This window comes from Peromyscus maniculatus, chromosome 8, assembly GCF_049852395.1.
Source record: "Peromyscus maniculatus bairdii isolate BWxNUB_F1_BW_parent chromosome 8, HU_Pman_BW_mat_3.1, whole genome shotgun sequence".
NCBI lineage: Eukaryota > Metazoa > Chordata > Mammalia > Rodentia > Cricetidae > Peromyscus > Peromyscus maniculatus.
Genome location: NC_134859.1, coordinates 93,138,552 through 93,164,453, shown reverse-complemented (window position 1 = coordinate 93,164,453; position 25,902 = coordinate 93,138,552). Strand labels below are relative to the sequence as shown.

The 25,902-nt window shown below is 53.7% G+C and overlaps 1 protein-coding gene and 1 long non-coding RNA gene across 3 annotated transcripts; one reads left to right on the top strand and one right to left on the bottom strand.

Moving 5' to 3' along the window:
- The first annotated feature begins 28 nt into the window (after positions 1 to 28).
- LOC121831668 (uncharacterized) lies at positions 29 to 1,906 on the top strand. The gene is made up of 2 exons (XR_006075178.1): positions 29 to 265; positions 1,692 to 1,906. It is a non-coding gene; the product is annotated as an uncharacterized LOC121831668 (long non-coding RNA).
- Positions 1,907 to 4,297: 2,391 nt separating this feature from the next.
- Positions 4,298 to 24,389, bottom strand: Ace (angiotensin I converting enzyme). Of its 2 annotated transcripts, XM_006970518.4 has the most exons (25): positions 24,108 to 24,389; positions 23,272 to 23,439; positions 22,430 to 22,523; positions 21,744 to 21,887; positions 20,938 to 21,129; positions 20,311 to 20,408; positions 19,829 to 20,001; positions 19,217 to 19,440; positions 18,778 to 18,922; positions 18,384 to 18,482; positions 18,037 to 18,159; positions 17,473 to 17,684; positions 16,694 to 16,830; positions 15,653 to 15,811; positions 15,341 to 15,428; positions 13,365 to 13,508; positions 13,011 to 13,202; positions 11,153 to 11,250; positions 10,802 to 10,974; positions 8,398 to 8,621; positions 7,962 to 8,106; positions 7,518 to 7,616; positions 5,446 to 5,568; positions 4,943 to 5,130; positions 4,298 to 4,757 (listed from the first exon to the last, which is right to left on the bottom strand). In XM_006970518.4, exons 1-25 carry the CDS (start codon positions 24,387 to 24,389, stop codon positions 4,525 to 4,527), a joined length of 3,957 nt encoding a protein of 1,318 aa, XP_006970580.1. In that variant the 3' UTR covers positions 4,298 to 4,524. The 2 variants fall into 2 exon arrangements, with proteins under 2 accessions (XP_006970580.1, XP_042138912.1); XM_042282978.2 differs by lacking the exons at positions 17,473 to 17,684; positions 18,037 to 18,159; positions 18,384 to 18,482; ... (7 more) ...; positions 23,272 to 23,439; positions 24,108 to 24,389 and adding an exon at positions 16,963 to 17,197.
- Positions 24,390 to 25,902: the final 1,513 nt, after the last annotated feature.

The following is a 25,902-nucleotide window of genomic DNA, read 5'->3' as shown; positions in this document are numbered from 1 at the left end:
TACCATGGAATGTTAGAATAGAAAGACTGCCCACCCAGCTTCTTGTGCAACTGCCCCCATTATGCAGATGAGGACCATTTGAGGCCCAGAAGAGTCAAGTCATGTGACTTGGTGTACGTGGCTCACTAGCGGCAGATCTCAGAGGAGAATTTGACTTTTAAGCCAGAACTTATTCTATTTGGTGACTTTTCCCTGGGTTGGAGGAGCCCTGGGCTTTGGCTAGGGACTGATGAGACATCCCTCTTCATAGGCTGGGGTCACTTGTGTAAGTGGGATGTTGGATGGGGAGAGTTGTTGGATGGATAGATGGATACATGGTGGATGGATGTATGGATGTTACATTTTTGGGTCTTTAGACTGAAAACCTAGTTGTTTCCCAGGTTCTTCTAATTTGGCCTCTTAGACCTATATTTTTGGCCTTTTTCTCTCAGGAGACAAGTGATCAACCCCAGGGCTCCTTTCTCTTCCCCTGATATCTGCTTTAGTAGAAGCCATCAGGACTCTGTGGGGTGTGAAGTGTGGCTGGTCCCCTCCATTCAGGGTCCATACCCATGAATACCTGAGACTGGTTTCCAAACCAACCATGGGACCCTGTTCCCTGGTAGCTCTTGGTGACTCCCAAGTACACTGATGCATAGACTTGGGGAGAGCAGCCCAATCCATTGCACTTTAGGGTTCTTTCTTGGACTCACATCCCTGTGCCTGCAGACTCCTTACACCATGTGTCTCCTTTACCCTCGGCCCAGGACCCCCACCCCTTTTACATGTGCTGACACCGTGGTCACTGACACTGACCACATAACTCCACCCCCAAAGATTAGTCATTGTTGTCAAAACATTTAAAATCTGAGGAAAGAGGGTTGGGCTGCTTAAGCCCTTCTTGCTTCAGGCATAGAGACATTAAGACAGGATTTGGGGCACCGGGCATGATGGTAAATGGCAACACCCCTGTCTAAAAGAAGCATACATTTTTGCATTGTTGAGACGGGGTCTTGCTCTGTAGCCTAAGGCTGGTCTTGAACTAAAAGTGTTTCTGCCTTAACTGAGGGAATTCAGGAAGCCAAAGCATGTATCACCATGCCCAGCAAATGCAAAATGCAGAGCTGAGCTAGAAAAGGAGAAAAGGGACTCCAGACAGTAGTCAAAGGATACAATGGACAAGTGAGTAGCTGCTGGAGCTCCTGGCAATGTTGGGGAGGTCACAACAGTGCCTCTGCCACAAAGCTGCAACACTGGCACCTGGGTCCAGCAGCCAGTCACCACCTACAGTATAGATGTGACATCTTTCATAAACTCAGAAGCCAGAAGGCTTGATTTCTTTTTCCTTCCTTCTTTCCTCCCAGCCACGACCCCTTTACAGGAAGGGTCTCTTGGAGCCCGGTCTGGCCTTGGACTTCCCTAGCTGAGGATGGCTTTGACCTCTTGAACCCCCTCCTCTCCCCTGTGCTGCCAATCCTGGTTTATGTGGTGCTGGGGGTTACATCCAGAGCTTTGTGAATGCTAGGCAGGCACACTATGGCCTGAGCTACCTCTACAGCTCGCATAGATGACTCGGAAGTGAATCTTCTCAGAAGAGAAAATCTAAGGTCAATTGTGGCTACAGTAGCCAGCCCCACAGAGAACTTTGCAGGTACTGGACACTGTGAGGGGACTTTTACCGTCACAGTCCTTGTAACAAACCCCATTTTCAGATGGAGACAAGTAGAGGGGCTATGGACCTTGCTCACAGACACACAGCAGCAAATAATGGAAGTTGGACTCCAATCCAAATGCTCGGGTTCCAGACAATGACAGAGACAGTGAAGTGGAGCAGATCCCATCAAGGAAAGACCTTGAAGTTGTCCTCAGATCTCCCCCAGTGTGCTGTGGTAAGCAACCCCAATAAATAAATGCAATTTAAAATAAACTCATGGATGAGTCATGAAAAATATGTGCTGGCCAGGTGGCCTGGTGTGGTAGTTCATACCTGTAATTCGGTGCTTGGGATGCTGAGGCAGGAGGATCACTACCTCCTCTTTCTCTGCCAACTTTCAGGTGGACTCCACCGCTCCTCACTCACCCAAGTAAACATAAATAGGAGTCTGAACATGTGTAATGTTTGAGAATGTTGGCAGATGCATATCACCCCAGGACTCAGGAGGCTGAGGCAGGAAAACTGAGCATCTGAGGTCAGTCTGGATTACATAGCAAGACTCCTGTCTCAAGACACAAAAAGTCCAAAACAACTATAATGTTTCAAAAAGTGTGAGGGAGGGACTATGATGATGACTCAGTTGGGAAAGCGCTTGCTGTGTGAGCCTAAGGACCTGAGTTCAAATCCCCAGATCCCCTATAAAGGCTGGGCGCGGCATTGCATGTCCAGTCTGGCAGGAGCAGCGACAGCAGGCGCTCTCGGGCTTCCTGGCCAGTAGGTTAGTGGAATTGGTAAGCTCCTGGTTCAGTGAGAAACTTTGTCTCAAAAACTAAAGTGGAGGGCTGATGAACGGACTCGGTAAAGGTGCCAAGCTGACAAGCTGGTCTCCAGGTCCCACACAGTAGAAGGAAAGAACCAGCTTCTGCCAGGTGTTCTCTGACCTCCACGAGTGCTCCATGGTATCTGCATGTGCACATGCCCCGCCCTCCATGCAACAAAAACAAGATAAGATGGGCTCAGGCAAGAGGGCATGGTGGGCAAAGCTCTTGTTGCGCCAGCCTGACAACCGGGAGTTCCGCCCACAGATTCCTTCCGAAGGAGAGAACAGACTCCTGTAAGTTGTCTCCTGAGCCCTACACTGGGTGCTTGAGCGTGTGAGTGCGCACACTTGCGTGCACACACGTGTCCAGGAGATTAGACTTTGCCAGGGTAACCACATGGTGAAATTCTTTGCCCTCAGTCTGGTGACCTCACGTTGCCCACAGCCCTGAAAGGCAGCACCAACCTCTGTAGTTTATAAAAATAGGAAAGGAGGTTACGTGACAATGACCTTCTTCTGGCAAACAAATGACAAAACACAGGTCGGGAAGAGGGCGGGGAGGGGAATTAAAGTCTGTGGTGTACGGACCGGAACAATCTAGAGGCTGTGTTTATGAGTTCATTGTCTTGCTGAATCGTAAACGTCCACCCTCCTTGCAAATCCAAAATTCCTCAACTCCATATCCTGCACAGGAGAGGCCTACACACACACACACACACACACACACACGCTAGAGACTGAGCAGTAAAAACCAGGCTAAGGATATTGGGGGTCGGAAATTGGGGCTGTGAACCCTGTGGGGGTGAAAATATCAGCAAAGCCTAGAGACAGTTTGGGCTGAGGCTCCTAACAGAGGTGGGACCAGGCTGGAAGGCAAGATTCTGTCCCAGAAATCTGACCAATTTCCATTTGGTCAAGAGCTAGGCTTGGTAATTAAAAACTTGAAAAGTAGATGCATTTTATGTTAAAGGAGGGGTATATACAATAATACACTGGTATCCTATTTACGTTGTGTATTGAGCAGGGAAAAGGCTGGGACCATGCACACCAAAGTGTCAACAGTGTTTAAATTTCTTGATGTTGTTATTATGGGCTTTTATTCAGAGTTTTCCAAATTTCCTACGTAAACATGTAGAGAAAAACTATTTTTAAAAAGTTCCTCAAAACAACACCCCTCAAAATCTAAGTAGGCCTTCCAAAAGATGGCTTAGGGTGAGGGCATGCATTCTGGGACGAGCAGGTGGCCTACAGCAGTCAACACACTTGTGTGGTCACTGGTTATTGCTCTGGTTATTGCTCCTTCTCCTGGGCAGTGCCTGTGTGGTGTGGCTCCATCGGGGAACCCAGGCTGGCCACTCACAAAGTGGACAGCAGAGCTGGTGTGGCGGGAATCTTAGTGACGGTGAGGTTTCTGCATGTTCCAGGGCCTTCATCCTGTAGCAGAGGGGCATCCAGGACCTTCCTCCTGAGACACCCACACAGGGGTCCCCGTGGAACAGGATGCGTGGGAACAGGGTAGTCCCTCCATACCCATCCACATGCAAAGCAGGAAGCAGCCCAGGGCATCTGCGTCTTTTCTGCTTCTTCTTGGGACGCCCCACCCCACCCCGATGCTACCTGCTTGCTGTGGCAGGACCTAGCTAGGCCACCTCACCCAGGCTGTTAGGAAGGGGCTGGTGGGGAAGGTCGTAGGGGATGGGGGCCACAGCACTTAGGGTTATTTGGGTTCCTGCTTTGAGAGAGACTGAGAAGAGGCAATTGGTAAAGGGTGCTGCTGGACTGTCAGGAGAAGGCAAGCGGCCCGTCTTGTCCCTGACTTTCCCCACAAGAGACACAGACTCGGGTGTTGGGGAAGACCTTTAATTGTATTCACAGAGACTGGATGGGGAATTCCATGTTAGAAGCTGGGGATCTAGAGAATGGGGGGGGGGCTGGGACTGGGGGGCAGAGAGTGGGTGGGGACAGGGCAGGAGGAGGAAGGCCCAGCTACAGTGTGTTCCACCCACACACCATGTCCCCCATCCAGTTTCTCGTGGGACACTCCGCTGCCGGCCTTGCCAGCAGGGTCACCTCAGGAGTGTCTGAGCTCCACCTCGGACCCAAACTGGGGGCCACGGTGGGGTCGGCGGAGGCTGTGGTGTTGGCGGATGCTGAAGAGCCGATGGGTGAGACCCAAGGTGGCCACAAGCAGGGTGGCGCCCAGGAAGAGCAGCACCCACTGGCCCACACGGGCCTGCTGTGGCTCCAGGTACATGCCCAGGAAGTTGACGCGGCCAGACTCGGGAAAGGGGCCTTCTGAACGAGCTGAGCGAGGAAGCAAGGAGACAGGGCGGTGGGCAGGACGACGGGAAGGCCGGGACCTTGTGTTCTGGTGTCCCTGTCCTTGCTCTGAGGTCAGACTGGAGGCTGTCTGAACTAGGAATGGGGTTCAGCCCTGTGTGATCTCTGGGAGCTGTGCTTGGGGCTGGAGGTGGGGTGGGTGGTAGTACCCGTTTCTGGTGTCCAGTTGTATTGTGGCCAGCCCAGGGTCTCTCCATGTCTCCTGTTCTCAGTGATGAGCCATTCTGTCAGTGGCTTGAAGTAGTTCATCATGGCGGAGGCTGACATATTAGGCTGGCCCGTGATCAGCTTCATGGCTTCTGGCCATGGCTTACTGTGGCCCAGCTTCATGGTATCCCTGGGGGAAGAAGCAGAGAAAGGAAACCTGACTAGAAACCACATGGATCCTCTTGCCCAGTCTGGCATTCTTTTCCCATACCCCGTTTCCCAGCATAAAGGGTCCTCTAGGATTGGGAGAGCCTGAGTAGGGCTGAGGCTGGGATGGAGAGGGGAGGCCTCAGGGCCCAGGGACTCCAGTTTCCTCCTGAAGGTGACAATGTCAAGGGCAGAACAGGTTCTTCTTGGCTGTTCTCTGCCCAAGAAACCAAACAGAAAATGCTCCCAAAATAGATCAGTGGTTTCTCAGGGCCAAAGAGGGTTCAAGGACACTCACGCCAGGAGCTTTCCTGCTTCTTTGGATTGGTAGATGTCACACTTGTGCAGGGGACCTGTGTGCCCAGCGGCACGGCACAGCGCCTCGTGGAACTGGAACTGGATGATGAAGCTGATGAAGTACCTGGAGTGGAGAGAGGAAACGGCTCACGGTGTGGGTAAAGTGCCCAGAGCGGAGGAGAGGCGCAGCGGGGTGTGGGTGCCGGGGAGACCCGGCCTTCTGACAGTCACAGGGGACCGAGCAGGGCAGGATGCAGTCAGGATGTCATTCCAGCCTTTGGGGTCATCGGAGCTCTTCCCAGATGTGCCTGTGTGGATGCTTCCCACCCTCCGGCTGCCTACATTCCTGCTCCAAGGGGATCCAAAGGACAGGCCCAGGCGGAGGTTAATGAGAGAGCCTATGAAGCTGTTGCAGGCTGTGGAGTTTCCATGCCTGGAGCAGAGGCCAGGGGTTGCTGGGCGGAACCTGTGGGTCTGGCAGGGCCTTCTGGGTAGGGAAGGCATTGGGCACCGTCTTATCTGAAGCCGCAGGGATTTCCTGGTAGGAATATCCCAGTTAAGGTCTGGGCAACCACACCAATTCCAGTTTTTAAACACTGTGAGTAGTGGTTCAGGCTCTGCCTTTGGGTCCTGGGCATAAGCCATATGCCACTTGTTCCCCTGGCACTTCCTCAGAGTGCCCAGGCTCAGGCTGCTGGCCAGAATGTGAGATGGGTTTTTCTAGAGAGTCAAGTCCCCCTTGTTCAATTATCCCTGCCTGGATAACTGTGCTAAGCGGGGACCCTGTCACGGGGTCCATCTCAAGGCAAGAGTGAGTGCTGGGACCTCAGAAGGAGATCCAGCAGGTGGTGGTGGCCCCACTGGGAGCCTCCCCCAAAAGGTTCTCTCACTAGGGCACTCTCTAGGTCAAGCCTGACGGGACCTAGCAACAACTCTTCTTGCTCCTTGGCCCTCTGCAGCCTCAGAGTGTGTCTGAGTAGAGTGACAGATGTCTTTTGTCCCAGATTCTGTCCATCCTACCATGTGCTGGACTTTAGTCCTGGTGTCAGGGCCTGCCTCCCCCCAGCTTCCAGAGATTCCTAGAGGCAAGAGCTATCAGAAGCTTAGCCTTCCTGAGAGGCCTTCTTTGTCCTCTGCGCCTTGGCTCCCGGGTAGCCTGGGTACCAGGAACTCTGTCCTGGGGTCTACCCATCACAACTTCTTAGGAGCTCTGTGGATCCCACACCCCTGAGTAAGCTCCCCATAAGAACATAAGGAAGAAAAGGAGCTTCCTTGCCTATCTTATGCTATGGCCACACGATGCACAGGCCAGTGCTGATGCAGTCCCCTTAAGAGAGTAATTCACAATGGAGGACCACAGCTACCAGGTCCCCAGCATGCTCTCTGTAGACAAGTGCCTAAGTTGTTAGCCCTTGTGACCATCCCTGTTGAGATCAAGGCGAGAAAACGGATACCCATAGAGACAGAGGCTGTTGTTCAAGGACATAAGCTCTGACCCCAAACCTGGCAACTAACTTGTCTCCAACCACCTTGCCTCCTCCATAAGCTGGCCTCCTGCCCTGGGCTTCAGACTTATTTCAGGTACAACTCAGCAGATGTTCCAGGCAGTTTGTTCAGCTGCAGCAAAGGGGCCCACAAAGGGATCACGTTTCAAAACTAATCAATCCACAGAACCCAAGTCAGTATACAGCCACACGTGACACTGTTGATGTCAGTGGTAGGTGTGGCGGCAAGACAGGAGGATGGCTGTGAGTTTAAGGCCAGCCTGAATTACACAGTTGGCTCCAGGCCAGCTTGGGCTACAGGGTAAAACCTGTTTTCAAACAAGAATCCTACCCAGACTAGGCCTTGTAACCATTAGCCAATCTTCTGGTGAGGCTTCTGGTTTTTAACGGTTTGGTTGGTGTAAGCTCTCATGCCGTCCGAGGAATACTTAAAGAAAGGGCTTTGCTAGTGGGTGAGTGGACCCAGGCACCGTGTGTCCTGAGCCAGCCCCTGCTGCTCTGATGGGGAGCTCGAGCATTGAGTGGACAGTGCCCCCTTCACGGTGCACCCTGCTCCATTGGCTCTTACCTGATGTACGGCACATTTGCAGGAACGTGGAACTTGGACCCTGGGTCAAAGTCACCTTGAGATCTGGGCACTGGAGGGCAGAGACCCTGATACTTCAGTCTGTCAAACGGGGAAGATATGTTAGAGGGTGATTTTGGGGAGAACCACGTTGGGAGAGGGCTGGCATTTTTTTAAGTGAACAATTGTCCCTGCACCAGAATGCCCTCTGCTGCTGCAGAATGCATGCTGTGTTCCTGCTGCTGCAGAATGCATGCTGTGTTCCTGCTGCTGCAGAATGCATGCTGTGTTCCTGTGTACAACCACCTGGGCGGGGGCAATATGGCTTGTGCATGCGTGCGCGCACACACACATACACTTCACTGGCTCATCTGCAGACACAGCAGCACGTGCAGACACTCTCCGAAAGCCACTCCCATCCACACCCCCACCGGAGTGTTCTAGAACCTGAGGCTCCACCACTCTTGGTTGTAGTTCTCCTTGGTGATGCTTCCGTCAAAGACCCTCCAGCGCCACTGGTCGATGAGGTAGCTGAAGGGGATAAAGGCGATCTTGTCGAGGGCCATCTTCATTAGGAAGTTGATGTCATGCTCTGCCAAGAAGAGCGTGCAGTCTCAGGGCCATGCTGGCCTCTTGTGGGGGGGGGGCTAGCAGCTCAGGCCCGGGGAGGGGAGGGGAGCAAGGTGTTCAATTTCTCCGTCCCTAAAACGTGCCTCTTGGGATGACCTGTGTGTTACCTTGTCAGGTTCATCCTGCTGGGGCCTCTTGCCTTTCTAACGGTCTATCTCAGATCTTTGCCCGGGGGCACCTCTCCCCCCCACCTCCCAAGTATGTTACCCCTTCTGGGTCCGCAACCCACCCACCAGCATCTCTACCCTCTCACCATAGCCGCTGCCCTCACTACTGAGCAGGTTGAGGCTGTAGAGATGTTTCGGGGTAGACACTGACAGAGCCAGCACATCTCCAATAGCCTCATGAAAGCCAGGGTTGGCACCCTCCCGAAAGGCCACAGGCAAGTCTTTGTACTGCATGAAATATTGGATGTGGCCCATTTCATGGTGGGCAATCACCAACTCCTCCATGTTCACAGAGGTACACTGCTTGATCCTAGGAACAGGGGGTGGGGAGAACTCATGTCAGAATGACAAAGGGGCAAAGGGACCATGGTGCATGCGTCACACGAAGCAGACCTTCTCCCCAGGGATGCAAGGAACATGGCATGATGGGAAGGAGAAATCAAGAGGTAGCCTGGGGGCCAGAAGTCTCTAAAGATCATTGCAGCCATCCCTCTGCCCCTAACTTTCCTGAGTTACTCCAATCCACACTACTATGGCTTTCTGACTTGGTCTAAAGGCAGAGACGCTCCATCTGTACTTTGTAGAAAGTGTGTCCAGTGCTTCCCACGTACTTGTCTCTTTCTTCCAGGATTGGGGCTTCCTGGGGAACACATGGGCTGGGCTACGCTGCATCTCATTTAATCCAAAACCAGTCAATAGATTCACTTGAAGAATGGCCTGGACTGAACGACAGCTGCAGAGCCGTCTAAGCCAGAAGGTTCTGCCTCTTTGTGTGGCCTTTAACCTTTTCTACAAGCCAGTTCCAATGACAGGAACTTTCTCCCGGGATCTAAACAGTCTTTCAGTGCAGGTTTACCTCCTGTTTCTTTCTCAGGCAGGGGGGGGAGGGCCTAACATCCTTGACCCACTGAGGATGGGCTCTGCCTACCTTCTCTGACTCATCACAAAAAAGGATTCCCATAGGAATTCTCTCATCTATGATCCCTGAGCCACTTGTCAATCTACCTGGGCCTTACAGCTCCAAGCTCTCATGCCTTTGAAGGGCCAAGGCCAGGCAGTGTTTCCCCAAAGCCCCACCATGAACCCCAACTCGTGTTTCCTGGGTTTGTGTCTATGCCTCTTGTACGGGTGCTTCATCAGCTGGGGACAGCATCTCCACCCCTTCCCGGACACAGTCATTTCTCTCTTCCTTTGAATCTTGGTTGTCCTTGGGATTTTTCAATAGAATATGGCAGATAGGTAGGGTTGAAGATGCCTGTGATCCTCACACTTGGTAGCCCGAGGTAGCAGGAGGATCACAAGTTCAAGGTCAGCCTAAGTTATATAGTGAGACCCTGTCTAAAAGAGGATGGCTGAGGTAGAAGGAATCCACAGTAGACAGGACTCAGTGCCAGTTTTCAATTCAGCCGTTGAGAAACCTGGCTTAATAGGTCTGCCAGCCAGGGACTGTCGAAATAGGAAGGAACCCAAGCCAGCTTGTAACAAAAAGATACCTGACCAACCGCAAGCTGCCCTAATCATCCTAACCAGCTACTCAGTGTGAAAGGCCACCTTGAACATACCACCCTTGACACTACACGTGGGAAAAAACTGAGGAACTCCAGCCAACAGCCAAAATGAGGTTCTGGATAAATGGCTCCAGATGAGCCATTGAAATTAGCCCAGCTGTGCCTAGGGGGGTAACTCAGTGACATAGAGCATTCCTAGAAAGTACAAAGCCCTGAGAGTCACTCTCCTATGCCAATTAATTAATTAAAATTTTAAGAGTTTATATATTCATATGTGCACCTGCCATGGTGTGCCTGTGGTCATTGGAGGACAATGTTTTTTGAAAGTCCATTCTCTCTCTCTACCGTGTGGATTTGGAGGCTCAGACTCATGTCATCAGACTTGGTGGCAAGTACCTTTACTTGCTGAGACATCTTGCTGGACCAATTAAAGTTCGGAAATACTCTGACTGAGATGTCTGTCATTGTGGTGTAAGGACACTCTCACCATGCACTGTCTGAACTGCTGCTTATGGAACCTTGAGGATCAACTGGTCATTTTGTGTCACTAGATTTTTGGAGCAGTCTGTTAGACAGCTGTAGGTAAGTAGCCCCAACTTGATGAAGACAGTGCCTTGTCTGTTAGCAGTGAGAGTGGGGTCTTCCTACGTCACAGTGGTGCACCCATGGGAAGGGCCAGCAACGTGCAAAAGAGGCTGTGCGTTGGACATAGCTTATGTCAGGCCTGCAACCTTCAGCGCCCCACTGACCACTGACAGCTGGCCAGCACTTCTGGCTTTCATTTCTCAGGTGGAATTTCCCCACCTGGTTCTCATGACTAGGACCAAACCCACCTCCTGGACTCTCAGTCCTCCACTTTATCCCAAACTGTCCCCATTTGTCTTGCTCACTCCAGTTGAGGGGACAGCCACAGAGCCTTCACTTGGCTCATACCCTTGTCCCTGTAGCTCAGGATATGGATCCCAGTTCTAACCAGACACACCTGAAGTCTTTGCCATTGTAGAAGTCCCAGGCTGAGGCATGGCACACCACCTCCCGCCCATCAGTTGGCTTCTCCAACATTGACTTGTTCCAGAACTCGGCGGACACAGGTAGCAGCCCCAGAGAGGTAAAAAAATCATCAGCTTCCTTAAATATCCTTCTGGGCGTCCATCCCTGGAAGCAGAGAGAGTTCTTTGCAAACTGAGGTCTCTGATTGACAGACACAATCATGGCAGGCGAGAGGCTGTGAGAGAGCCACACTGGAGGGAGAGGGTTTCGGCCCTCCCCTCTGGGGCCTGCCCTTCCTTGTTCCCTCAGAAGGCCCATGGAGGATGGCCTTGGCTTCACTGACCTGCTTTATCATGGCCTCCGTGGCATCCAGGTTGGGGGCTGAAGGGAAGGGTGCCACCAAGTCATAGATGTTGGACCAGGTCTGCGCCCACATGTTCCCTGGAGGCAAATGGGGGAAAAGGTGGCAGAGAGGAAACACATAACTTTTTAGGCTCAGAGAAATCCTATAGGGAGAGGTGGGCCAATCCCAGTCCTGTCAATCAAGGTGGCATCTCTGGAACATCAACTGTTTGCAAACTGCGCTGGGCATTTGATGTGCGTTGCCTCCTACCTACGTGCCCAGCCCACAAGGTCATTTCCAATATGGGTTACAGGTACAAACCCTGCTGGTCATTAGGAATCAACAGAGTCATCACTGCCCATGAGCAGTGATGGAATCCACAGGAGACCCACAGTCCCTGGAGCATTGACACCCACATGACCACCACTTCCTAAGTGCCACCCCAAGCACACGGAGCAACTTGTAATCCTGCTTGCTCCCTGGCACTGCGTAGCAGAGGAACTTGAGTCTGGAAAGAGTTAAGTAATCCAAACAGGGCTCAAACTCCTAAGAGACTAGGCTGGATTTAAATGTCATCAGGTCACACACACCTTTACAGTGTCTCTTCTGTGTTCTCTGCAGTTGACATGGAAGTCACTAGTTACTCTGACAGGAACCAACCACCTCCTTTGGGAGAGGCTAATGTCCCAGAGTTGAGGGTCATTTAAGAGCCCAGTTCTCCAGGACTGGAGAGAGGAGGGGCATTCAGAATGACTAGAAGGTTCAAAACTCCATGTAGCATCAGGAGTCTTTGGTATCTGAGGCCGAAAGCTCCAGAAGGAGTCAGAGTGGCAGAAGGATGAGAAAAGAACAGGAGTGTTGGGGTGGGGGTGGGGTGGATACCTAAAGAATTCACTCTTCTTTGATCACTGGAGATGAAATGCTAAGCCCCAATCTGGATCCCTGGCCATCTGGAGCACGCTGCTTCCCTCCTGGACCCCCTGTTCTTGGTCACTGAGCTCATGTCTACTTAGTCTTTGGACTGTCCCAATGAGGAATGGAGGAGGACGAGATAGATCTTGGACTGCAGCGATGCTCCAGCTGCATGAGGATCAGGCCCATAGCAGGACCACCTTCTGGGAGGGCGTCTCCCAAATGACCTCTAAATGTGCTCTGTCTGGCTTCGTTGATCACAACACCACCAGGAAAGTGATGGCCCAGTGGGGACGGGAAACTGGTGCCCTCTACTTTCCCCCAGTCCTTTCCACCTCTTCTGTCTTCCTCTCCCCCCTTCATGCACGGAAGACTATTTGAATATTTAAAGCCTTGGAAGAATAAGGGCCCCAAAGTTGAAGTGGATCTGAGCTCCCAGGGCTCCTCTTTGCTGTCATACCTTGACCTAGACCCTGTGTCCTCTCTCCCTGCAACCCCATCCCTGACTTGGCATCTGTCAAAATCTCACATCTTTCAAGGCTCATAGGGAATTTCCTCAGACCCCACATCCAGACTCCCGGATCTGGCTGTCTCAAGGCATGATGGGTAATGTGGTCTAACCCTTAAAAGAAGGTGAAATGCTTGTATAACATGACTCTGTGGCAAACATGGCACCAGAAGAGCTGAGGAGTGTGGCTCAGGGGGAGAGCACTTGCCTGCCACATACAAGGCCCTGAGTTCAATCCTTAGTACCACAGAAGAAAAGCATAAAAACATGGAGTCACTAAGCATGAGCAGGAAGTTCCTCCAACCCCATTCCACTCCAGCCTTGGCCATGCTCCCTCGAGGCTTCAAGTCCCGTCACTCTTCTGGCCTGCTCTCTGCCCTGTGGCCAGCACTATCCTGTCCCTTACTATTGTCCTTGAAGTTGGAGCAGCGTCCTTACCCAGCAGGTGGGCGGGAATGGGGCCGTCCAGGTTGATGTGCTGGGACCCATAGTGGCGGTGCAGGGCACGGCGCACGTAGGCATGCAGGTTCAGGTAGAGTGGCTGCAGCTCCTGGTAGAGTTGTTCCAGGTCTTGCTCCAAGTTTTTAGACTCATATAATGATCTCCACGAGTCCCCTCCATCAGCGTAGCCTGCACAGGAGACACAGCCAAGCTTTTCCCAACAGCAATCATTCACTCAATACACCCGGCACCTCTAGCGCCCTTCCTGCCCCTTCCTGTCGGAGGACCTCTGTGAGGAGCTTGAGGGGACTGGGGAACAGCCAGCCAGTGGTGCCGGCCCTGGGAACTCACCATTGAGGTGGGCGATCTTGTTGGAGAGCTCGACGTACTTTGGGAAAAGGGGGAGGATGGCTCTCCCCACTTTGTCTCGCCAGCCCTTCCACACCCACAGCAGCTCTTCGTATTTCCGGGACGTGGCCATCACATTTGTCAGATCTGGAAGGGAGGGGTCGGAGGGCTTGAGTCTCGGCTCACCTCTCATCTGTTGATATGTGGAACTTGCTCATGGAATTTCAGAGTTGGAGTAAAGCTGGTAAGATCACGTGGAAGTGACAGTGTAGGCAGTAAGTCCAGTGAGAGGGGAGAGAGCTAGGGAGCCAGGGGCCACCAGGAGCTCATAAGGTGCTGCACACACACACACACACACACACACACACACACACACACACACACACACACCACGACCTCAAGACACTTGCAGGGGGTTGATAACTCTGAAAGGGATTTAACTTGTTCCTTTCTTATAAGCAGCTTAATGACATGCTTGTGTACCCACGCAGGAGGTGGCCAGGCTGGAGCAAAACCAAAATGCTCTCCCATGAATTCCCCTTCCCTGGGAGAAAGGGTTTGGGAAGTTTCACAGGCCCGAATTCAAGTTCTATCCCTCTCATGGGATACCTTGAGAGTTACCTTGGGCAGGTCTCTTTCCATATCTACAAACAAGGGAGTAACCCTGGCCTTCCCAGGGACTTGGAAATGTCTGTCCCCAACATCCTTTGCAAATCGTCACTGGACTCAAAGGAATAAAACAATAGCTGTAAGGATTGTGCGAGTACAAGAACTATGTGAGCTGCCCCTAGCAAGGTGGACAGACCCTGGCTTTAGGTCTTGTGAAGCTACTCTGTGTGAGACACCCCAGTAAGAATACAAAGCTGACATCCACCTCTCGGGCCAGGGTGAGGGTCACACAAAACTGCAGGCATCAGTCTTGGAACAGAGGCTTCTCCTCCTGCTCTGCCCTTGGCCTAGATAAAGGAGCCTTGGAGCATCTTAAATTCTTACTGTTGAACTTGGGCTCTATTCTGGAACATTCTGTGTCATATACACTTGTCACAGAAAAGGTAAATTTAATTAGTTTTCTTTGAAAAAATTTGTTTTGAAAATTCTGTGTCTGTCTTCTGATGATGAAAGTCATTGGTCTTCATGGTTTTTTTTTTTTATTTTAATTACCATGTCTATGACCAGATGGCCTAGTCCTGGATTAAAGGCCTGGATGGTGTAGGGATGCCAAATGCTACACGTTTTTTTTTTTTTTTTTGATATCCATATTTAGAAATATACACCCAGACATGCACACGTACCCCAATTGTGCTTGCACGCACACACACATTCACAGAAGCACGCACATGTTCCCTCTTTGCGTGCGTGCCCACACCCACTACCTATGGGCCAGACCCTGCCCTGGAACTGTTTCTTGCTCCTGTTTATTTTCCATTTCCCCTTGTATTTGTCATTGTTCTGACATGGGAGCTAGGCTGGAGGCAGGAAGAAACAACTTCTGGTAACGACTCCTCACAGAGAATGCTTATGACTCTAGCTCACCAACCCTGGAAAGAGATCTGTGTGTGGGTCCTGGGGGAGGGGTCAGAGTGAGCCTTTCCTAAGGAGACAGCCTGAAGAGAAATAAGCAGTGAGAGGTGGTTATGAGCCGGTCATGGCTGTCTGGAGGAAAGGTGCCGTGGAGGAAGGGATGGCGTGGGAATGCTATCAGCAGGGGTCTGTAGCTCTCCTTTTTGGGGCCTGAGCCTTTGAAACACATGTTTGAGATTCTCCTGTTCTGAGGGGCACGCAGAAAGGAAGGAGAGTTGGGGAGTTATGGGCAGGGGGGATGCCCCAGAGGGGCAGAGAATTAGGGAGATGTTGATGAGGTGCAGGATCCCACTGGAGGAAGTGAGTTAGGGAAGCCCATCTCCTCCCTCCCTTGACAGCATCCTCCTCCCTCCCATCAGCCCCCCACCTCTCTCTCTCTCTCTCAGGAGTACTCTCACCAGGCTCCAACGGCAGACAAGTTCCATTCGAGTAGCAAACTTCGGCTATGCTGTAAGTCGTCTCCATGTCCAGCAGGATCTGGTTGTACTGCAAGGGGGGAGAAAGAGTAGTGAAATAACCCCCCCCATTTTGCTCTGGCCTCAGGTGCCATGGATGGGACTCAAGGGAGCATGTGCCCCAAAATGCTGCAGTCATGGGAATTCTGGAGATGTGTGGACATGGCCCACGTCAAGAAAGTAGCAATGGGGGCAGACCCATGATCTGGTTCACTTCCCAGCAGTCTCCACTCCCTGCTCCCCACGGCCACACACCTCTTCCAGCTCCTTGGAGGGCAACACTGCCCGGTCCATGTTCTGAACCTTCCTTATGATTCGCTTGGTGGTAGAGTTCTGGAAGTTGTTCACATCAAACTTCTTGGCCAAGGTGCCATATTTCAGGGTGTAGTTGGCCACCTTCTTATTTTTCTGAAGCTGAGGGCACAAGGGGGGTGGTGTCACAGGCTCAGGAGATTTGGCATGGCCTCTGTGTAGGAGGTTCCATAAAGGTAGTGTTGAGGAGTGTGGTTTGATTAGGCCGATCCCTTTGCCCATACAAACGCCCTCCTCTTCCGCCTGGGTCACCTGCTAATGTCCTGGGTAAAGCATATGTTCCTCAACAGATAGCTGCAGGCTAGCAATATATATCCTGATAGAGTAGGGAAAGGGAGACCAGCCATCCCATAATGTCATTAGGATGAAGGCAGGGTGCTATTAGATAGGAGACACCCCACTCCACCCCCCCAAGCATTCAGGGGTTGCATCTTTGAAGTAGGAAGAATATCACTTTGTATAACTGCCAAAGGATGTACGCAGGAAGAGAAGTTGAGGTGCTAAGGACCCATGGGCAGCACCCAGTGGGTCTTCAAGTAACATTAGCACCCTATGAGTTAGGGTTAGAGCACATGGCCAGAACTGGCTTCCTGTGCTATAATGTACACTCATAGAGGAAGGAACAGGGTGCAGGGGAATGATCCCTCACAGTGCTGACAAACGGGCTGTCAATCTTTTAAAGAGGGATGCTGCTGCCATTGCTTATTTATGTACAACGGATTTCAGTCTCTGGGAATGGTGACTGAGAATGGTATCAGACTAGAGAAATTTGCTCAGGTGGGGACCCAAAGCCACTAAATCCTAAATAGAGTGTTTTAAACATTCTGTTCAGACTTTTCACCAATTTTGGCAGCTTGGTGCTCTCTCTCTCTCTCTCTCTCTCTCTCTCTCTCTCTCTCTCTCTGTGTGTGTGTGTGTGTGTTCTGGGAGTGTGGCTGTGTCTGTGCACATGCTACATGTTGGAGTTGGTGAAGTGGTTCCTACCAGGATCTTGCTGGCCTCTAGGGTAATGTTGGTGTTATAGTGCCAGTTGGCTTCTGCATACTCGTTCCACAACACCTGGGCTGTCCGGTCATACTCCTCCACGAACCTGTTAGCCTCCTCTTCATCAGTCACTAGGTCTGTAGGAGGTGAGGAGGAAAATAGACAGGCCTTGCCTTCCTTGCCACAAAGTGTGGTTTCACTGGAGTCCCCTCTTGTTGTCCCCGGGCTGCTTGACCCCTCGTGGCCCTGCCCTTTTCCAAGAGTCCCACTTGGGTTCTGGGTTGTCTGGATGGTTGTCTGGAGAGTTGCTGTCTGGCTTCGGGTTGTCGGCTGGTTTGTTATCTCCTGGCTGGCTGTCACGTGGTCAGTGGCCACCTGACTGAGGACCAGCAGGGGGTTCCCGTAGCAGAGCAGCAGAAAGAGGAAGCTGGGCAGTCCTGGAGTAGCCCAACCTTGGCCCATGGCCGCGGGAGAGCAGAGCCCTGCAGGCCCCACCACTGGCCAATAAGGGCTGAGTCCGCAGTGTGACCTCATAGAGCAATGTGCCAGCAAGACTGACCCCAGGGGCCCTCGGGCTTGGGCACAGCATCTCTAGGACGCTGGGAGAAAGACATGCCCATCTTTGCTGTAGGGCCCTGGTGATGAGCCCAGGGGTGGGCTGGCATTGCGGCATAGGATACCAGGGCTCAGCTGGAAGGAGCTGACCAGGAACCTGAGGTTTGGGCCCAGGGGCCAGGACTCCTCTTGGTCCCCCCGCCCACCCTCACTTAGGGCTTTACCAATGTTCTCTGGATAGTGGTCAGGTAACGGTGGGCGCCACTGATACTCTGGCCAGCCTAGGACTTCGCCATTCCGCTGATTCTGCTCCTGCAGCCACCGACTGACCGGTTGGAAGTACTCCAGCAGTGCCTGGGCATCCAGGGCATCTGAGCCCACCATATCCTTCAGTACCTCCTGCCAGGGCCTGGAGCCGCCAGCCCGCAGCACCTGCCTGCCAAGGAGAGCGAGCACTATAGGTGTGGGGAACCCAGGCTGGGGTCCGCAACAGTGCTGCTGACCATCTGTCCTCCAGTAGTAAGAGAACTCTAGGGCCAGGGTCTCTGTGAGAGTGGTAGGGGACATTCGCCTGGCCCCATGGCAGCTGAAGGCCAGCTCAATAAATATTTGATATAAAGAAGAGAAAGGGGGAAGAGGGAGGGAGAGAGCTGGGGGAGGGGAGGAAAGAGTTACTCCAGAGCGGTACAGCTTTGTGCTGTCCCAACCAGAACAGTCAGCTACCTGCAGAAATACTGTTCGCCAGCCTCCCCTCAGCCTCAGGCTTTTTTTCCCTTTCTGCCACATACCCGAGCTTGGCCCCAGCCTGGGTAGACTGGTAGATGTCACACTGGTGTAGTGGGCCCTGGTGGCCTGCCTCCTTGCACAGGGCTTGATGGAACTGGAACTGTAGAATGAAGCTCACAAAATACCTGTAGGGACAGAGCAGGTGCTAGGGGGACTGTGGAGAGCGAGACAGAAGCCCCTCGTTCAGGCTCTGTCCTGTGTTTGGCAGGGCGACAGCCGGACTAAGGGCTAGCAGTAGGAAGAAGGGGGAAAAAAAAACTGAGCGTAGCCCAGGAGAAAGGGTGATTCTAATTCTCAGCCCTTGGACCTGAGGGATGACGGAGCGGGGAGGAACACCCAGCCCTGGTACCTGATATACGGTGCCACATTTGGGATATGAAACTTGGCTCCGGCATCAAAATGGGTTTCGTTCCGGACAACTGGAGGGCAGATCCCCTGATACTTGGTTCTAGAAGGGGATGTGTAAAATCTTAAGGCTCTAGGGACGCACAGGCTGCTTGAGATTTGCAGAAGAGGTACTGATTCCATCGTAGCCCACCTCTTCACCCCACCCCCACCTCCACCCCACCCCGCAGCATCCCTTCTACATCCTGGAAGATGGGGAAACTTCCTGGAGGTAAGGTCTCAGCAGGAAGGGAGGAGGCAGTGGGTGGGTGGGGGCAGACATTGTTAAAAAGGAGGGGACAAGACCGGTGGAGGCTGGGGGGTCCCCTGGGTTAGGCTTTTCCTATCTCTCTTCTCACCTAAGATACCACCAGTCAAAATTGTAGCGGGAGGGTGAGATATGTCCACTGAAGACCCCCCAGCGCCACTGGTCCACCAAGTAGCCGAAGGGCAAGAAAGCAATTTTCTCTAGGGCCATCTTGAGCAAGTAATTGATGTCACTTTCTGTCCAGAAACAAGAAGACAGGGAAGGAAGGGGAAGGAAAGAGATTGGCTAGGGTAGAGTGGACCTGGGGGAGGGGAGGGCCACCCAGCAAGGAGGGGAGGCTGGACAGACAGAGGTGAGCCCCCAGTCCTTAGCTCTACGTGGACACGGACTCGGGGTGAGTGCCAAGTTCAGGGTGTATCTGGGGGCCTCAAGTTAAAAATGACAAGGTGGTGTGGGGGGACAGTAGAGATCTGCTATGGTAGAAAATTTGAATGGCTCGGGCTGGATCCTCTCCTGTCCCCAGCCCATACCCATGTCATTGGCATCATGGTCCAGCAAGCCGATCTTGTGCAGATGTGTAGGAGTGGAGACAGACAGTGCCAGCACGTCCCCGATGGCCTCATGGAAGCCGGGGTTGGCACCTCTGCGCAGGGGGAGAGTCAGGTTCTTGTACTGTAGGTAGTACTGCACGTGGCCCATCTCGTGGTGCACCGTGGACAGCTGCTCCATCGTGACCCGTGTGCACTGCTTGATCCTGGGGCATGGGCAGGATGAGGACGAAGGTGAAGGAGAGGGCCGGGGCCAGAGCACTGGGGAGGCCGGGACTGGAGGAACACAGGGTTCAGGAGGACTCTGTCCTGGGGTGAGGAGTACTTAGACACTAGCAACCCTTTGGCCCTAGCCTGGCCTACCACCACTCAGGCCCTCCTCCATTCCAGGGTACCCAGCTGATTGCTTCTCCAAGCTTCAGGGATGGTGAGCTAATGGGATGATGTGCCCTACAGCCCTGGAGTAGAACAGTCCTCCAGTACAGAGGCAGGTCTGAGTCACAGCGGCCTCCTCCTTGGAGCCCCCCACCACACACACACACACACACACACACACACACACACACACACACACTCCTCTTCCCAGGTCTAGACCTGAAGTCCTTTCTGTTGTAGAAGTCCCAGGCTGAGGCATGGCACACCACCTCCCGCCCATCACTTGGCTTCTCCAGCATCGACTCTGCCCAGAACTCAGGAGGCATTGGTGAGAGCCCCAGCGAGGTGAAGAATTCCTCTGCTACCCGGAACATGTGTGTAGCATTCCAGCCCTGGGCAGGAGGTAGGGAAACAGGTCGGGGGGCCAGCCACGTGGGAGCCCCTGGGACCTGCCTTGAGGGCAGGGCTTAGTGATCTCCACCCAGGATAGCTTCTGGCCCAGGAAAGATACCCGAGGCTCAGTGGCCTCACTTCCCAGAGGTAGGGCACTACTGACCACGGCAGATCACTCTGCCACAGGCTGAGACCCAAGGTCGCTGTTGACTGTTGTAGAAAAGGGGAGGGGTCACGCCTATCACATGACCCTTCCTACCCTTCTCCCCATCTCGTTGCCTTACCTGAAGCCTGACTCCAGAGCTTACCTTCTCCACCATTGTACTGGTGACATCGAGGTTGGGTTTATCGGGGAAAGGCACCACCATGTCATACATGTTGTCCCAGCTCTGGGCCCACATGTCTCCTAAATGGAAGAAGCGAATGGGACAACCTGGGCTCCTGCCCAGCCATGCCAATTCCCCATATATGTTACCCTGGGTGGGTGCCAGCACCTGTACCATGGGACCATAGGACAGCTCTCCTGACTGTCTCTAGGCTCCACAGGACTGGTTACTGGTTAGTGGTGTCTTATCTGAATAAACCAGGATCCTTTGCCAAGGGGCCACAAGTTTCCAGGCCTCCAGGCTTGTGTCCTCGGATGTGATCTACAAGTAGGCTGCCTCTTCCCTGAACCCGCAGCCAATGCCATTGGCTTGACCCCCTAGCTCCACCCCATTCTAGTTCTCTGTCGGCTCTAAGTTCCTGACCTCCCCTAAGCCTTGGTGTCCCCACAAAGGCTGCTGGGGACATTGAGCCACAGGGGCTTCTGCATAAGGAAACAAAGGTCATGACATTCCACACATTGGAGGCTTCATGAGGACGGACCATCTTCCCTCTGCTGGGCATCCTCCTGCACCCCAAGTCCCCCTAGGCAGCGAGGTCCAGGTCCTTACCCAGCAGATGAGCAGGAATAGGCCCCCTGAGGTTGACATATTTGTCCCCATAGCGTCGATGCAGTGCGCGGCGGACGTAGGCATGGAGGTTCAGGTAGAGGGGCTCTAGTTGATGGTAGATGTGCTCCAGAGTCTCCACAAAGGAGGGGGAGTCATACAAGGAGCGCCAGTAAGCTCCCGTGTCCGAGAAGCCTAACAGAGTGGGAGAGAGCAGGTCAGGCCCAGGGCTTTGGTCCTCCACATCCTAGTTTTAACTCTGCTATCGTCCTGACTCCAAGCATTGGCTTAAGATCGATGCTCAAATTGGCCTTGACTGAACTCAAGATCCTCCTGCCCCAGTCTCTTGAGTTCTGGGATTACAGTTGTGTGTGACACCCTCCCATCTTTTAGGCATCTATAGCCCAGGCTGGCTTCAAACTCCTCACCCTCCTACTTCAGCCTTTCAAGTACTGGGATTACAGGCCTGGCTCACCATATCAAGGTCTATAATTTCTAAGTAGATGCTACTCTAGCCTCTAGCAAAATAGGTCCCTGAGCACAAAGCTGCAGAGTCTTAGGGCTGGGAGCACTGCCACAAATGGCACCAGGAACAGCAGTAAGAAGGACAGGACAGCAAGGTACTTTGGCTATAGATTTCATGCCATTCCCACTAGCTCTGAGACCCCCTGGGTCAGCCCTGGAGCCACCATACTGGCTGCTTTGTCTGGCTCAGGGACTTGAGGCTCTGGGGACAGCAGACAAGAGCGTCTTATAAGCTAGGAAAGAAAGGCTTGCTGTCCACGGAGTGGAAGAAGATCCAAGCTCACCGTCTCCTTTGTAGGCTTCGTTGCTGAGGATGGTGAAGTCTTCATAGAGGGGTTTCAGTGGGATGCCCACAACATCATGCCAGCTCTCCCAGGCGAACAGCAGCTTGGCATAACTTCGTGAGGAAGCCATAATGGTGTTGAGCTCTGAGACAGGTGAGCAGGGTGAGTGAGGAAACATCTGTGAGTCAGTCCTAACAGGCGTCACCAGAGGTGCACACTGGTCTTGACCATTCCCACCAGCTTCTTCTATACCACAGTATCCCCAGACCAAGGACAGCCTTTGGGCTTGCTGGGGTGGGGCTATACAAAGAAAGCACCCGGCAGGACCCTGCACCCAGGGAAGTGTCTAAGGTAGTGGACACAGAAAGGACATTTAGAAGTTGGAACAGGTGGACCCTCCATGGCTCGTTGCATAGAGTGGCTGACCTTGTGGTGAAACCCCCAGGGACCCAACGCTTTGTGAGAGGCTTTTGGAGAAAGTGAGGGGACCCATTAAAAGGAGAGGTAGCTTAGTGGTGGAGGGGTGGAGCTAGAAGGTTCGTGAAGTAAGTCTGGCAGGAGTATGGGTGCATCTGCACATTCCATCCCCAACGGGGAACCAGCGCCTTTGATTTACCGACAAACAGCATCCTGTAGATGACCCAGAAGGACTAGGAAACCCCAGCAGAGATGGGATGGGCCCGTACCTGGGTCCAGGGACCAGCAGGTGGCAGTCTTGTTGGGGAAGCAGACCTTGCTGGTGGAGTAGATTCTGCTCATGTTGTTTAGCAGGGAGTTGTACTGCCAATTTGGAGTTGAGGAACTATTAGTAAGCAAACTTTGGCCCCTGGAGTTAATCTGCCCACCCACCTCCCTTGGCTGGGAGGAAAAAGTGGCCTGGAGAGGGGATGTGACTCAGACAAGGTCACTCAGCAACCCTCGGCTCCTCCAATTGCCACTGCAATTGTGGAGGCAGCCTTTGCAAGTGCAACTGACCAGAGAGCCAGGGATCTGAGACAAACACCAGCTTGGTACCAGCCCACAGTGAGGGTGAATTCCTGCTATTCTCCAGCCTTGGGGTGGTCTGTCTTCCCAACCTTTCTAATGAAGCCCATATACCAAGTCTGTCTAGAGAGAAATTTACTGGTGACTTTGTGTGTGTGTGTGTGTGTGAGAGAGAGAGACAGAGAGAGACAGAGAGAGAGAGACAGAGAGACAGAGAGAGAGACAGAGAGAGAGACAGAGACAGAGAGAGATAGAGAGAGACAGAGAGAGAAACATCTCTCTTTGCATGTGTAATGTAATTTTGGGTATTAAAGTCTCACACATGCTAGTCTGGTAATTCAACTACATTCCAGCTCATGAATTTGACTTTCTACTTCATAAAATAAAGTAACTGTCACATCACACATCTAGAGGGAAAACCTGTGTTCCTAGCAGCTGTCTGTTTCCCTCCAGATTCCTTACAGCCCTTCCTGTCTTCCAGGCTGCTTTCCCAACCACCACAATAGGGCACTTGGGGCACTCAAGTTTCCACCCTCAGGCCTACCTGCTGCCGCCCGGCCAAGGGCAGGTTGGCAGGTCCTAGGGTGCGTATAGTTTCAATGGCCCTTCGCAGCTTTGAGTCAGTGAAGTTCTGCCAGATGGGGTCATACAGCTCCTTGGCCTTCTTGCCCCAGACCTCTGTAAACTCCTGCTTGATGAGTTCTGTTTCCTCCTGTGGTCACCAGGAGGGTGGGTGGAAAGAGTGGTCCAGCTCAGACAGAGGCCATGTAGGAGAGGCTCCAAGTACTGAGAGCTAGGAAAGTGAAGGGCTTCCAGACCCCTTGGTCCTGCAGAGATTCTGTCCGGGAGATGTGCTTGCAGAGGCACACCCCTCCTCCTGAGCCCTCTGGTTGGGAACTCTGGGAATCTGACTCACGGGAACAATGAAGGAGAAAATTGGGGCCAGAATAAGGGGGCAGTGAGTGGAAGGCCAGGAAAGGAACCTCAACAGGAGGCTGGGCAGCGGCCAGAGAGCAAGGAGCCGAGCAGGGCACCCTATATGCCGACCACTGCTGCCCCGACCACGGCTGCCCCAGCCCTGGACGCCTGCGCGCTGAGAGGATTTGGCCTTGGAGGAGCCAGCTTCATTCCATTCCATTCCTGTGTTGGCATGGATCACGTGCCCAACCCGTACAGGAGCATCACCGCCTGTCTGATGCGCAGGGAGGGTGGGAGTGTCTGGCCGGTGGCAGGGGACCCACTACTAGGGACCTCACTGCTCAGGGCTGAGGCTGGGGGCCCCCTGGTGCCTGCTGCCCGCCCCGGGCGCCTGACTGCAGGCCTGTGATTGGCCGCTGCGCCCTGCCGTGCCCCGCCCCCGCCCGGGCCCCGGGCGCCCACCTGGAGCCGCTCATTCTCCTCGGTGATGTTGGTGTAGTATGCCCAGCTGGCTGCCATGTTCTGGAACATCACCTGCTCGGCACTCGAACTGTAGCTCTCCACGAAGAGCTGCGCTCCTGCCTCATCCGCGGGAAAGTTGCCTGGCTGCAATTCAGGGTCGAGCGCCGCGGTGGGTGACAGCAGTAGCAGCTGCAGCAGCAGCAGCAGCCGCCGCCACAGCCACCACCGCAGCAAGAGAGGCGACGGCGGCCCCTGTCCCCGCTGGCCGGACGCGGCCCCCATAGCGCGGTGCGCGCGGTGCGGCGCTGCCCCTTCTCCCGTGCCGCGACCGCCCTGCGGATTATAAAACCCAGCCACCGCCGCCTCCCGACACACCCCCACCTCCCCGCCCCTCCGCGCTTCCTCCTCGGCTCCAAAGTCCCCGGCGACGCGGGCCCAGCTGAGCGGGGGGCCCGGGAGAGTCCCCAGCCGGCCCCGGGCAGGGGCGCCCAGACCCGGAGGGGTCCAGGAGCAGCCTGGGTGGAGAGATGGTCGGGCTCTTGCAGAGGAAGCTAGAAAGAGGTCCCTGGCCCCCGCAAACACACTGCCGACGCCCGGCCGTGCCCTCTGGCTGCCACCACGTATTCTCAGGCTATAGGGCCCAGCCGGCTCTGACTTCTCAAGGCTTCCCGGCTTAACCCTCCAAGCCTTTCCGGGCTCTTGAGCGACAAAGGGGCAGGAGGCAGGGCTGGCTGGCTGGCTGGTGCCATGGGGGATGATGGACTTGAGGCTGCCAGGTCCTGGAAGAAAGGGGTCGCTCGCCTGGGTGCCAGACAGGCGCCTTGGGTCGGTGCTGCAGATGTCAGCAGCCAGTTCACCTTGGGCTTGGGGTGAGGGACGTCTCGAAATAGCAGAAGAACTGAGGGTCTGTTCTGTTCTACGAGGGGGAGCCATGGAGTGGGCCACAAGCGCTGGCAGTCCTGCCCCCTACCCTTTGGCTACACAGCCGACAGTCGGTGGCATTTCGGCTCACAAGAACCATCATGCATTGTCCCAACGGAGCCCTAAACTTCACAGCCGCACGATGTGAGAGCTACTAAGTGCCTTAGAGATTAGAACAACCCCCTGCTTTTTAAAAACGGAGACATTACCAGAGACGGATTGGCTTCAAGTCACCTCAGGTCTCCACACTCCCAGTCATTTCTCTGTCTCCTCCACCTGCCCCTCAAAGTGACACACGCATGGAGGAAGGAGGATCACAGCCTCTCGAGGCACTAGGAGGCTGTGAAGGCCAACCCCTCAGCACCAGGGCTGTGCCCCCAAAGAGGTGGGAAGACCTTTATCCCTGGTAGATGTGGTGATGGCGTTCATACAGGAGACGGTGTGACCTGGAGACTCGGTGAGATTGTGCCAGCCTGCCAGGTGACGTGCTAGAGGAGAGACCCCAGAGGACTGACAGAGACGGAGAGAGAAGGTGGCGGGCAAGGGGCCACCTGGTGAGAACTGGGTGCGTATTTCCCACCGGTGAGCTGCTGTCTTCTCGGGGAAGCAGCCTGAACTGATGGAGGCCTGGGAGGGGGATTCTGAGGGTGGTACCTATGGGAGTCAGAAGGGGAGGCTGGGTAGACCCAGGTAAGAGTCTGGGGCTGAGCCTGTGCTCAGAGCTCTTCTGTCTTTTCTGTGGGAAACGGAACTGAAAGCAAGAAGGAGAGAGGAAGACAGGGTGGGGCTGGAGGCCCAGCTTGTCTCCGAAGAGTTCCTGAGTCCCTGAGTCCCCGGGCCAGGAGAGTGGAAGAACAGGCAGTTGGCTCTGCTG

What these genes read in the sequence shown, in the direction of transcription:
- Ace (XM_006970518.4), bottom strand. Translation starts at nt 24,389, where the DNA reads ATGGGGGCCGCGTCCGGCCAGCGGGGACAGGGGCCGCCGTCGCCTCTC. An exon ending in CCACTATCCAGAGAACATTG is followed by an intron (nt 16,831 to 17,472) that starts GTAAAGCCCTAA and finishes CACCTCCTACAG; the next exon opens with ACCTAGTGACTGATGAAGAG. An exon ending in CGGAGGCCATGATAAAGCAG is followed by an intron (nt 10,975 to 11,152) that starts GTCAGTGAAGCC and finishes CTCTGCTTCCAG; the next exon opens with GGATGGACGCCCAGAAGGAT.